At 33.7% G+C, this 14,433-nt stretch overlaps 2 protein-coding genes across 6 annotated transcripts; one reads left to right on the forward strand and one right to left on the reverse strand.

Annotated features, from left to right (window-relative positions):
• Positions 1–1,247: 1,247 nt before the first annotated feature.
• LOC100179194 (dnaJ homolog subfamily A member 2) lies at positions 1,248–2,942 on the forward strand. The gene has a single exon (XM_002131699.5). It carries the CDS (start codon positions 1,416–1,418, stop codon positions 2,577–2,579), a length of 1,164 nt encoding a protein of 387 aa, XP_002131735.1. The 5' UTR covers positions 1,248–1,415; the 3' UTR covers positions 2,580–2,942.
• On the reverse strand, positions 2,902–14,429 carry LOC494402 (protein sidekick-1). Of its 5 annotated transcripts, none has more exons than XM_018814449.2 (16): positions 14,378–14,429; positions 12,688–12,877; positions 11,590–11,792; positions 11,012–11,151; positions 10,034–10,178; positions 9,133–9,212; positions 8,573–8,798; positions 8,131–8,333; positions 7,696–7,786; positions 6,932–7,066; positions 5,830–5,973; positions 5,204–5,333; positions 4,857–4,981; positions 4,592–4,645; positions 4,172–4,259; positions 2,902–3,997 (listed from the first exon to the last, which is right to left on the reverse strand). In XM_018814449.2, exons 2-16 carry the CDS (start codon positions 12,792–12,794, stop codon positions 3,541–3,543), a joined length of 2,328 nt encoding a protein of 775 aa, XP_018669994.1. In that variant the 5' UTR covers positions 12,795–12,877; positions 14,378–14,429; the 3' UTR covers positions 2,902–3,540. The 5 variants fall into 5 exon arrangements, with proteins under 5 accessions (XP_018669994.1, XP_026692844.1, XP_018669993.1 ...); XM_026837043.1 differs by lacking the exon at positions 14,378–14,429 and adding an exon at positions 14,080–14,294 and having other exon boundaries at positions 12,741–12,877; XM_018814448.2 differs by lacking the exon at positions 14,378–14,429 and adding an exon at positions 14,080–14,292.
• Between the last annotated feature and the right edge of the window lie 4 nt (positions 14,430–14,433).

Here is a 14,433-nt window from a genome sequence, read left to right on the forward strand (position 1 = left end):
TTGGATCTTATGTGCTAAAGGTGTCTGTCTCCCCCCGTCCTACTGTAATATTTAAATATCCTGATCGTGTNTTAAACAATTAACAACAGTCTATGGGAGTCGTGAGGACATAGTTTTATAATTCTTTGAATGTTCTTTGCTTACTACCAAATGGGACGAGAAATAGAATGAAAAGGTGTCCCATCTTACCCCACCCCCTATTAACAAAATTGCCTTAAATACAGTTCATTATGTAAGTGTACAACGAAACAAACTTCGTACATCCATAATCAAAGTTAATTTTCAAAAAACTCAACTCGGGGGTCTCATTAGGCTAAAAATCTGAATACACGCATCACATTTTGGTGGATCTTGAATAGGGAAAGCTCCCTTTTCAAGAAATACTCACCGGGCCCCCCACCGGGCGTGTTTTAGTATGACTCGTAACACCGGGTCCTCACCGGGTCCCACCGGGCCCCACCGGGCCCCGCACCGGGCGTGTTTTAGTATATTTTTTTCCACCGGGCCCCACCGGGCCCCGCCGGGCGTGTTTTAGTAGGACCGCGTTAATTCAATACCTCCCCTGTGCACAAGGTGCGGAAGTTTTTTGCAGTTTTTGGTACGATGTCGTCAAATAAACCGATTTCGATTCTTTCTTTAAGAGGTTTTCCACCGATCGAAACTTCCAGAAATACCTGCAGGTATAAAAATGCGAAGAATTGTAAAAAATACATAGATCAATTCAAGTTAAGTTATTGTAACTATTTCTTAACAAATATAACGTATTGTATCGTATGTTTTCCAATAAAAACGCAGTGTAACAATACTTACCACTGATGTAACTGAAATTTTTTCTGCTACTGCAAAACAGCTCAAATAAGTTAACAATATTGTAACCCATATTATAACCTTCATATTTCCTATACTGTTAGTTACCCTATGATAGAGTGAATGTATTTTGTGTTCAGCAAGGTATCTTGTACATTAGGTACTTCATGCTGTGATGTGCTTAACTCTTATTGGTTGAATGTAATTTGTTGTTTTAGAGATGTAATGAAGTGGTGTATAAGATAACATGCTGTAGGATTGTGTTTAATAAGATACTGAATCTTTACATCCACTTAACGCTTTTTAAAGCGGCTTTTACTATTGTAATATAGCATATAAAATGGCAATTATACATATATACAGATTTCTATTTAAACCTAAATCACTAGGGCTAACTTAAAGCCTTTGGGGAAGAGACTGGCCTTAACATCTGGATCTGGTGAGGTCCATGTAGTAGCACCCTGGGTGTTTGATAAAATGGCCGGGTCTTTCCTAAATTCCAGGTTCCTTGGCATGCCTCACAGTATGATCTAACTCATATAAACAGCTAAACTTAATGCATATAAAAGGTGTTTAATGTTCCATAGAAAAGTTAGGCTTACTTAAAAATGAACAGTTCATCTAATGGAAATAAATCAAAAGAAGACAAAACATTGTACGATTTATTAAATGTGAAACCAACTTGCGACCAAAAAGAAATCACAGAAGCTTTTGCACAACTGGAAAAAAAGGAAAATCGGAATTCGAAGTTGTATAAAGATGGTCATGTTGCTTATACAACACTGTCTAATCCAGTCAAGCGAAATCTGTATGATTTGTTTAATGTTGTGAATGGTGGCCATGAAACTGCTCAAGATTGCTACAGTTGCAGTAAGACACTGTTTGAAAATGATATCGTAAAAGAATATTTACGAGCAGAGAAAAACACCAGGAAAAATGAAGTTCATCACACTGTTTATGCCTCGTTAGAAGAACTGTTTACTGGCGCAAAGTTATCACTGAACGTCAACATGGAAGTAGCATGCACGAAATGTGCATTGTTAAACTTTGTACGTACTTGTCCGTGTGTTACGTCAAACAACCCTGTAATTACCGCACAGTGTAGACTCTGCCATGGCAGTAGGGTATGCAAGGAGAACTGTTCTGTTTGCAAAAACACAAAAATAGTCCAAAAAAATACAAGATTAAGCGTTATTATTGAAAAAGGAATGAAATGCGGAGATACAATTCGTGTTACGACTGGAGAGACCATTAAAGGACCTGGAAGCACTCCTTTGATTGTAGTTGTTAATATAAAGGAGAAAAAACATCCTTACTTTGTAAGAATGGGTGAAGACCTACATATGCAGAAGGAAGTAAATATTACTGAAGCATTATGTGGTTGTAACTTTACTGTAAAACAACTGGATAAAAGGACTTTAGCCGTATCATCAGCTGGTATGGTTTTATCTAATGGTTGCGAGAAATGCATTAAAAACGAAGGCATGCCACAAAGACATTCACAATTAAGCAGTGAAAGGGGAAATTTAATAATTCATTTCAGTGTAAAATTTCCAGATAAAATAAACAAAAACATATTGGCGGAATTAAAGGAAATTCTGCCGCCGTTGCCCGCATTTGAAATGCCAATAAATCCGGAAACTGAAGAATATAAGTTGACAGATTTCGACCCAGCTTATAAACGAGACTACTGTGTAAGAGGCCAAGTGTTTGACGATGAAAAACCCGATGTTAAACTGAAAGCAAAACCCTCACCTTGTACCCATCAGTGATATTCTATGTCTATTTTTACATAAAATGTTTCTAATGTAAAATTGTGATTTTTCATATGCCGCCCAAATTTTGTTCGATTTTCTTTGTTTGCCTAATGTTTTAAATAAATTTAACTATAGTAATTTGTATTTATTCCCCAACTAAGATAATGCTAAAGCCAAATTATCTAAATTCTAAACAATACTATTCACTTACTTTACTTATCACACAAAAACTGGCTTATTTAATTATTTCTTTTTAAAGTGACCCCTTCAACACGCTCAAGTAAAAAACTGTCTCTTACTTCTGTAGCTTTAAACTTAAAATAGCCCAATGAATACTATGACATTTTAATACAAGTTCCGCAAGGTTTTTACTCCTAAGTTAGAAGATTGTCAAAAACATAAAACAGCGTAAAAAACTAACAGTTAAATTTTGCATTGCAAGCATGAGTGCTTTAGTTATATTATACAGTGGAATAGCCCCAGGCATGAGGAGGGAACATATAAAAAAAACAACAGCCAACACATATTATTACTTGCTGGAAAACAAATACCAGTGCCTTTAAAGTGTCCATATCTCTACTCTAGTCCTGTATGTAATTTATATCCAAAGTAATGGTATGTGTTTTTGAATAGTTTATAACTAATGTGGGTGAGATCCTACTGTTAGGAATACCAGTAACCTTGGATTAAGGAAATGGCTCATTATAGTTGACTAGAGGATCATGGTTTGTGGCTCGAAGATCAGCTGTTAAAATTGTGAGCCGTACATTAAAAAGTCCCCAAAAGTAATCACCCACAAAGTTACATATATGTGGTAACTCATAAGCGACATGGGAACACCGGTGTTATAACGACTGCTGTTAAAGTGACGTACATACACTGTCCCAACTAAAACTTTGTATAAATTTTGGTGCATCATGTTCACCCAGCACCTCCTAACACTTGTATATTATGCCATCCACTTGGTCACATCATGTTAAACATCGGTGGATACAAATGACTGGCACGATGGATAAGATCCTCCATCACTATGAAGATCATGCTCTGGATAATGTATATATGCATCCGGAAGACGAATATAAGGATCATTTTCCCCCTTGCTAAAAGAAAATTCTTCTTTTCTAAGAGAGGAAATACTTCCATTATTTTCATCTTTAGCTTGATTAATTGTCTTTAAATTTTCTGCAATTTCTTCAAAAATTTCAGATGTAGAAATGGCTTTGTCAATTTCTTGAATAACTTTAGGTAATTCTTTGTTTTCAAGCCCAGGTTTTCTTAGTTCATACACAGAGTAAATACCCTCATATTGGGTTTCTTTTTCCCCTCCATAAGGTTTATGCACTGTGGCACATTTTGAAGATACTGGTGTTTCACTGAAACTGTTCAAAACCTCTTTATGTATCACTGGTTTTGTAATCTTTGTTTTTAGAACCCTATAAAATATTTGAAAAAAGTTATATGAATGCGTCCCAAATAAATAAACATAAAGGTTAGTTTTAACAAAAAAAGAAGACCGTCAAACTCTATTGGAAGCAACTCACAGTGGGTTCCGGATCAATAAAAAAGTAGCAATAGATAATATGATGTAATTATATGAACATACAAACCTTGCAAAACATATGTATATGATTCCTAGTATAAGAACAATCCCCACAACACTTGTAACTGAAGCTATTATCACAACTGTTAATGTATCTGAAAGCAATCATAAGTTTGTTAATTGAATAGATGTTGGGGTAGTGGGCCAACTATGGCCTGTATTGAACTTTACGCATATAAGGTATTTTTGAATCAAAGTGTTTTAAAACTGATTGCAAAATAGCAGTTGGTAAGACATTTAAAAAACATGGATAAAAGCCACCAGACAAGCATTTGGTCAATGCATAAGATACAACTGGGTTGGGGCAATTGCTGTTAGTTTCTTGCCACACATCGCCCACAATGGTGACAGGCAAGGCCCACAATTTTGTTTTCAGGCTACGAACGAGCACTTTTACAACTGTACGGTATCACTTAGTTGGATTTACCTGGTATTGGTATTTGTATTGGTGCTGACCAATCAGAACAGAGCGTACCGTTACCTGGAAAGTAGATGTTGTGTCATGATAAGGTTTAAGATATATAATAACATTTTTCTCTTCAAATATGGTAGCAAAGATCATGTTATTTAAAAAAACAATAAGATGGGAATTAACAGCAAATGACAGTTGTTAAAACACACTATGGACAAAAAGTGTGGAAAGAACGCCAACACAAAGTGTGGCCGTTGAACCCAACAAACATAGCTCTTACCTGTGCATGCGGTTATTTCTAGGATGGTACCAGATTCCAGATTCAAAGTAATATTGGTTTGATCCCCCTTTGTTGAAAGCGTATCTTTATTCTCAATATTACAACCTATGTCTGAGGCATTAATGCTGTTGAAACGCAACAAGAGGTTATTAAGTGTGTAAATCTAACATAGTGTTATATGTTCTCACTCAGTGTTATGTGAATCTGGCCCTGATCCAGCACTTATATTGTTGGATGATTCTCGTTACGTCATAACATACACCATAATAATTACACCAAGTGCTACTAACCACGCAGTTAGGCTTAATTTTAATTGTGGAAATACAGTGTAGTTCAGTTATTTTTACCTGATTGCACCGCCCAGCATTATAATATAACAATAGATTTGTCCATTGATAATATTAGGCGGCAACCATTGAATGAGGGATTCATCTCCATTGGTAGATACAAGGTAAAGGGTTGGGGGGTTAGATGGTGCTGTGAGAATATATAAAGTATTACCTAAGCACAAGGTGTGAACAGAACACCCGTGTTATAACGACTATTATTGTTGCGCTATGCAAGGGAAAATTGGTTACATTCCATAAAAAGGGATTTTAATTAGTGAGAGAAATATATAAAACGTGGAATTATGAATGAATGAACTTATTTATCCTCGCATGGCAGGGCAACAGTCGTTACAACATTGGTGTTGTGTTTTACACACTCCTTGTTCGCTTACGGGTTGCCATGTACATTTGTGAGTAATTGTTTTATGTATAGTAGGGTGAGGAAAGATGGGACGCCTTTTCATTCTATTTTCTCGTTCCATTGGGTAATGAGCAAAAAACATTCAAAGAATTAGAATTATTTAAAACAAGATCAGGATATTTAGATGATATGTGCTAGTAAATGTTCCATTTTCCCCCACCATACTATACATAGTTTAACAAACATTTGAAAAATGGTATAAAAATTCCAACATATTATTCACCTGCTTGTTCTGTAAGTTTGGTAATGGTTTGGTTAAAAGGCCCAGTGCCTGCGTTGTTAACTGCAGCAACTTTTATATTATACTCAGTGTATGGGTTGAGGTTTGAAAGGGTGGCAACACCAGAAGGATCCACAAGTGTTAATGCTGTTATAGACAGATATAAAATCAATTGAATACTAATCAATAAATGAGTGTAACTTGCTTTATCTTGGCATGGCTTGAAAACAACATTCGTTATAACACAAATGTGCTGTTTTATACACCTCATGCTAACTTACGAATTACATGTCAACTATTGGGTTATGAATGTATGTCGCTTATTTATACTCATGGGGCAACTACAGAAGTCGTGAATGACTTTCATTAAACATGATGCCCATTTATGGTTTACAAGTATGCAATTTTGTAGATGATTATTTTTTCCGTTCCCCAAACACCCTCACTAACTGCAAAACCAACTGCAAACCTTTGGTTCTAGATCTCTAATGCAAATGCCAATACTCTGTTATACAGAAGCAGCCACCTTTTCAATGTATGTTTAAACTGTGATTATTATTTTATATGTGTTTAATAAGAGAAAAAACACTATCATTACAATAGTAATGACATCGTAGCATTCATTTATAAGACTTGTGTTTGTGTTGAACCATTTGCCCTAATAATGCGTATAAATCACTTTTAAAATCTTTTTAAGTCATTGAAGCATTTGTCCGCACACCAGACTATAGTTAATGATTAAAAAAGTGACAAAATTTCTTGTAATTTCTTGTAAAACTTATTGAATTATTGCCTATTGTTGAGTAATAAAACACATAAGTGATGAGTAAGTACGTACAAAGCCCATATTCAAGACTGACGTATGTTTAAGGTCAATATTTTGCTTTTATTTTAACTCTTAACTGAATCCACACTTCTACTTTATTTGGTGATATATAACAACTGTCGTTTTTCAAGGGTAAAATGTGATTAAGATGAGAGTTGTTATAACACAGGTGTTCTATTTCATACCCCCCCCCCTACTTAGCCCAAAGACCCATACACCAACAATAATAGCAACGACGAGCCTTCAAGATTTATATAGTTTACAAAATACAAGCCTCACCAGATTTAGAATTGTAAGTAACGTTGTATGAAGTTATATCCCCGCAGCTGAGGTCAGAGGTCAACGGGAAAATCTCGATTTTTATTTCGTTTGAAGAAATTGAGTTTATTTCAAAATTAGGTGCAGAAATCGGAGCTGAAATTTGTAAGCTTTGTTCAAATTGGAGGTCAATTTAATTTTTATTAAAGTAGTTTATTAATAATCCAGTCTAAATTGAAGCAGAGTTAGCGATATTCTAAGTCTTAACTAATTTAATAGATGGTTTATTGTAGCGCTTACCCAAATCAGGCTGAATATAATTGTTGGGTTATTTTAAACCCTGCACAAGTAGGTTTAAGACTAATAATAGTTTATTAAAGGGGTTATGAGTCAGATGTGGCTATATTAATACTGACATCTGGTTTAAAAAATACGTCACAAATAGGACATTTTCCATAATTTTCAATAACATAACAATACTGCTTAAAAATTTCAGCATTTTATTAGTTAATTGAAATTGTTTTTCGAGATATTTCTGTAAAGTGGTTATTTCGGGAGATTAAGAGAAATATTATTTAGTTCCTAGTTCCCACAGAAACACAATAAAAAACCTGTGTTCTTCCAAGCAAAAAATCCTTGATTCATTTTAAGCATTGCTTAAATTGGAGATAGGATTTGAAGATAGAAACTGGTAATTTATTTTATAACACATTATTTTAACGGGTTTCTTATACCACACTTTAACAGTACCAATATATACAAGCCTTATTTGGATACATTCTAACCTGTTTCCATCGTATAAGCTGTAACTGCACATTTACCAACAGTAATTTCTCCATAGACAGAAGCAATATCCACTTCGTACAAAGTACACAGCTGTAAAAAATACACAGAATTTACACCGGTAACCCTACCATATATTTGCATAATACTGCTGCTCATATGCCACAGTATTATACAAATATTTACCATTGGAGCAATTGCAAAGAAGTCTTGCGAGCCTCAAACTTTGTCAAGAGGTGGTTGCACTGACTACTGTGCTGTGGTACTTTATATTTAGATATCACCCACACTTTATATCACTCACAAAGTAACAAACATGGTAACTCGTAAGCAGGAACGAGGTGTATGAAACAAAACACCCATGTTATACCAACAGTCATTATCCGACCACATGAGGATAAAATAAGTTACATTCATTCATTCATATTAAATATTACCTGTAGTTCAGTTACATTGTACATGAAATTGCTTCTGCCTTGCTGGGTGTTAGCTGTGTAGCAAACTTTGACCGACTCGTAACTGTTTTGTGCGTAGCAAATTTGAAATGCCTCGTAACTATGAGGGGCTGCAGGTGGTTGCCATGACAATAACATCCATGATTGACCACCAGAGACTCTCGTGCACCTCTGTGGGACTTTGTCTAAAAAGATCCATGTTTTTTATTGAATTTTATTGAGAAACATTCGCCTAAAGAAGAGAACTGTTTTCAAAAACAGGATTAAATTAATATGTTAAATGCTGCAAACTATTTAAAACTGTTGTTTGTTATAACACAGATGTTTTATTTTATACACCTTCTGTCAGCTTCCGAGTTACAAAGTATGTTACTTGTGATTAGTCTATTCTGAACACGTAGAGGAAAAATATATTTAAACTTACTTTTTTGGTCACATAACTCCTTGGTGAACATCAGCTCAGTGGCATTGCTTTCACCAGCCTGGTTTGAAGCAATAAGTGAAACCGTGTAACTCAAGTTCATGCTCAGGGTTAAATCTTGCGAGAAGATATTCTCATTTTGGACGTTGTTTACCAGATGGTACGCTTGAACAGAAAGCGTTTTCTCTTCAAAAACAGCTACTTTAAAAAGATCTATTATCCCTGTTTTCTGGAAATGAATAAAATAGGTCATTTAATTGGCAATCTTCAAATATATGTAAATTCAGGAAATATATTTAGAAACCTTAATAAGTGGAGCAAATATAAATATGCACAAATGTGACATTTGTATGTTCTGGTTAAATATTCACATACAAGTAATACTACGGCAGCTTTTTTTGGTATCATATTCAAGCCAATTTTATTTTCATTGAAGCTAGTGTACTTTTTTAATAAAACTGCTGTTCCTTTGAAAATAAGGCAACAATTTGAATTTTTTTATTTATATATATATTTATGCGAAGTATTTTCAAAATGTAAAAAAAATTAATAATATATTTTACCTGCCATTTTGCCGTGACTATACCAGTGTTGTCAGAACATGAAAAGTCAACAAAGTTGTTGTCAGTACTTTGGTGAGGCTCTGTGTAAATTATTACATTTATAATTGAATAGATTTTTATACAAAACCCATTAAATTTGATTTGAGATAAATAATCTGCGCCCAATTTAAGGTTATTAGTTAATGATTTCTCACTACAGTGAGAATTGTCAAATAAAATATTGGTTTAATAAAAAATCAAAATTAATATATTTTAACTGAAAAATCTATCTCAATAAAGCAGAATAACAACCTTAAACACTGTTTGAAATTAATAGAGTTTTAGGAATTGTTGAATTCAGGCAGCTGTTTCATTTTTGGTAAACCAATATTTTAAAAATACATTTCAACTGAAAAAAAAGCATTAAACAATGCCATTAAATTGGGCACAAATAATCTTTTCTAAATAAATTAAACGGGTTTTGTAAAAAATGGATTTAAGGGTCTTTATTTGGTTAATAGTAATTAATACTTCCAAACTGGTTTCAATATGAAATTATGTTTGTTTTTATAACATATCGGGGTATCATAAAAATCAGCCATCAGTATGTAGCTTACTGTACCTTGGAATTTTGAAACAAAGTCAGGTAAATTTATTGGCATATTTTGAATGTATATGTAGCCTACAGTGGGAATTGTACTCTAGTAACAAGTTTCCATATTAACTCATTAACAAAAAAGTGTTAAAATAACCATACTAAATCCATTTTAATCAAATCCAATTTCCCCAATATTTTTATACTTATTCCTTTAATTTACTTGTAACTTAGTTAATTTACTAAGTTTTTAAATAAAAATAAAGCGTTGAAAGATCGCTTATACACTTATAATACATACACCTACCAACCACAATGTTGACTTACTTGTGAGGTGATCAGTGGTAGCAGGGATGCCAGGTTGTTGGCTCTCGGCAATTTCTGCATATGCAATAAACGTATACATCCTAGAGTCTGCGCTTTCCAATGTGAATGAGGTGGATGTCTTTACTTGCGATGGTGTTGTAGTTGTCTGTAATAATTATAAGCCATTTAGAGCAGTGTTTCTTAACCTATGGGAAATTACCCACATCTGGGTAATTTCAGGATAGCAGATGGGTGATCAGCAGAACCAGAATATATAGAATTATAGATGTAACAAACAATGTCACAGCTGTAAGTGGTAAAGTTGCTTTATTACTTATGTTTTGAGTTCGTTCAAAACAACCAAACAAGAACAGTGATATTTTATCATATTTGGAATTGTTTCGTCGCATAGTGATTTATTTTCTCATCATTTAAAAAGAAAAGTAGAGCAAGCGAGGGTAAAGCAAGTTACATTCATTTTTGTCGCCGGTTTTATATACTTTATTTTTGGGACATAATAGTCAGATTTTTCTTGTATCCGATAGCCTAGCTATTTTTTCATAATCAGTTCAATCAAATAGATAAAATTAGATTTTGGGTAATGTGACTTTGATCTGAACAGAAATGGGTAATAAGGGAAAAAGGTTAAGAACCCCTGTTTTAGAGGATAATATATTCTTTATTTCTTTCTTCGTGAACGACATCGAAATCATGTTATTTAAAGAACGAAGAAAAAGGAATTAACAGCAAAACAACAGTTGTTAAAACATGCTACGGATAAAAATTGCGGGAAAGAGTGTCAATTAAATATCATGGCTGTTGCACCCAAAAATATCTGCATTTGTGGTAAGTTTTGTAACTCGCAAAGTTATGAAATAATCTCACACTAAGTTACATACTTGCTAAATCAAAACCAGGCACAGAAACAGAACATCTGTGTTATAACGACAGTCATTGCACTAAGTTACATTCATTCATATTGTTAAAACAACTTCTTACCCCATCAAATAGAGTATATTTAGTTGTGTATTTTATATCCGCCCATGATACAAAGCTAGCAAGGCATTCTGGTTCTCCAACACTAACTGATATAATATTGTTATTATCTGTCACATTCAATGTTGGTGGGCCCAGTACAACTGTTAAGAAAACAACATTAATAATCATACAAAAAAGTGTATGATGTTTAAATGATACAGTTCTTTTATAATAACTATGTCACCTACTACTGGTATAACATATTAACATGTAAGTGTGAAAAGTAATTTTACTTTGCCATTTTCTAATCCATACAGTTTTTTATAACAACTATATATTCAGTGCTACCATTGTGGGTGTATATGTCCTTGGGCAAGACACTTAACGGCAATTGCTCCAACCAAGTGGTCACTAACGGGTTTTCCATATTATCAGCCAAACATAAAAAAATTCCCCCCAAAAAAGAATCACCCTCAAAGTAACAAACTTGGTATCTCGCAAGCTGGCATGAGGTGTATTAAACAGAACACCCATGTTTAACGACTGTCGTTTTCCGGCCACACAAGGATAAAGTAAGTTATGTGCATATACATACTTACTGTTATTACAAGGATCAAATGGTTTACTAACAGTTGTGCAACTATCAGATTCCTCTTCTATTGTCAGTCTTAAACTACCATCTTTACTAGAAATAAGCCTATCCATTAGAAATGGGCATGACATCTTTGAAGAGTTGGCATAAAAAGATGTTGAACAAATCCTTTCATTAGAACCAGATAATAAGCATGTCACTGTAGATTCACTGCAAAACATAAGTTATAGTAGAGTGGGGGAAGATGGGACACCTTTAGCACATAATATCCAAATATCCTGATTGAGTTTTAAACAATTATCAACGGTCTATGGAAGTCGTAAGAATACGGTTTTATAATTCTTTGAATTTTCTTTGTTTACTGCCAAATGCGACGAGAAAATAGATTGAACAGGTGTCCCATCTTCCCCCACCCTACTATATAACAGATTTTCTAAAGTATGGATAATATAGGTAACCCCTCATACCACATCTGGACCAAGCCAAATGACGAACAAACGTAGTTTCTTGTACTGTAATAATAACTGAAATAGTCGGATTAAAAACAAAAGTATTTACGGACTCCTGCCAGCATTTTTAGTTAATAGTAAATAAACTTGATATTTTAATGTATTTAGAATATAATTTTGATATGTTCGATATAATATGTATAGGATACACGATATACCAAGTTCTATTAAATATGCAGCAAAAATTAAGCTCAATTAATCGGTGGACCAAAAATATGTATAGTAGAGCGGGGGAAGATAGGACACCTTTTCACTCTATTTTCTCGTTCCATTTGGTAGTAAACAGAGAACATTCAAAGAATTATAAAACTATATCCTCAAGACTCCCATAGACCGTTGTTAATTGTTTAAAACACGATCAGGATATTTGGATATTATGTGCTAAAGGTGTCCCATCTTCTCCCACCCTACTATATATATTTTTTACCAGTAACTAGTTTTATCAATCTTTTATTCAAATAATCTAGACTATAATTAGAAATTAGTGCAGGCTGTGCAGCACTGTAAAATATTTGAAATTAGTGCAGCACTTTAGTATATACAATAATAACCTATTATACTGAAGTTTTCGTATATATACTAATTAAGGTATTTACCAGTTCCCTGACCCTGTTACGCTGCTGATTAAAGATGTGTAGTTTTTACCTACACTCGAATTTTCTGTCCATGAGCATGAGAAATAAATGTCATTAATATTAGGCATGCCCCAACACAGTGATGTGTATTCGCATGGTGAGACACAATTTATTTCGATGTCGCAATCCTGTGTTGGTTGCGAATAGGTACCTGGAATAGAAGAATAAATGAATGTAACTTATTTATGTATGGCCTACAGTTTAAACAACCCATAAGTGACCAAGGGGTTGAAGCAATTGCCGTGGTTCTGAAGAAACGTGCACCAACAATGGTAGTAACATTAAGTCAATGTCTGTATTTTCTGGGATCGAGGCCTTGCCAAAAATAATTCACTTTGGTATAAAAATTGTGTAGGTTAATGGTATTTAATACAGACACTTGGTTAAGATTTGTGAAGATATTTTTATTAGTTTTTTTCACATACACATAACACTTAAGTAATTTTGACTGTTAAAATATATAGCTTTAATATCATTTAAAATATATATATATATATTATAAATTTCTCACAAAACTTACTTTTATAAAATAAAACAATAAAAAATAAAACTGAACTTAAATCTCTGAACATTTTATAACTTTGAAAAACAGCCTCTAAAAGCTAAACACTTAACAAAATTTAGCCTGTAGGACAGTAGATCCATAGCATATCCCCAACACATTGAGAATGAATACCTTACTTGCTGTAGAGGTATTGTACTTACGAGTAAAAGATTAATAATTAACAGAGGTCAATATACGGTTTGTGTGTGTGCCTCAGTCATTTTATCCAAATAGTTTTTTTCTTTGGGTTTTGTTTGGTAACAGTTACAAAAAGAAACATGCTGTTTTATTAGTTTGGAAAGAATAAAATTAATCGATAAATAATAATTTCCTACAGCAAGCACACGTTGTGCACAAAGCGGCAATGAAACTACAACACATTATAGTTTGATCATACTACAACACATTATAGTTTGATCATAGATAATCACTTTGTATTGTTGGCATAAGTTGGATGTTGCCTAGCCTAGCATCTTACATGGTGCTATTACCATTTTATAATCATAACAATTACAAAAACATACTTTTACTTTTGAGTGTTTTTTTGTATTATGTGACAGAAATACCTTTAGCTATATGCTAGTGGTTTGAATAATAATATCAATTCTGTTTTTCAATGTTATTTGCAATAAATAAACTTTAATAAAGTTCAAAGTTAACGCCTTCACTTTATATTAAATAAACAGACAAGTAATTAACGTGGATTGACATTCTGTGATCTTATCCTATATATCGTGTAATACACATATTTGTAGACCGTAGTTGTAATAATCGAAAATCTGTTTGATATGTGTTAAAATAATACTTACTTCTGAAATACAAAGTGCAGCGTAGTTACTGGAGTACAACATGACGACGCGATTTGCCAACACGTCAATAGACTTAACATCCAATTTAAATAAACGAATAGCGCGTGTGGTCAGTTATTTAACCTCAACAGTTTGCGGGCAAATTGGACATAATTGACTTCATACAAATGAATCGTTACTCGGCCAATGCGTGTGGATTTTAACGAAGCTATCTTGATCGCGGTTTTAAATTGTAGCAGCGTGAGTGGAGCTCGCACCGGAACTCATATACAATTTAAATGTTGTTCTTTGCACGTACCTCTTTCTTCCTTTATCGCCAAGATTAAACGTAGTTTTTAACCTGTTTTGGGCAAA

This window comes from Ciona intestinalis, chromosome 12 (assembly GCF_000224145.3).
Source record: "Ciona intestinalis chromosome 12, KH, whole genome shotgun sequence".
Taxonomy (NCBI): Eukaryota; Metazoa; Chordata; class Ascidiacea; order Phlebobranchia; family Cionidae; genus Ciona; species Ciona intestinalis.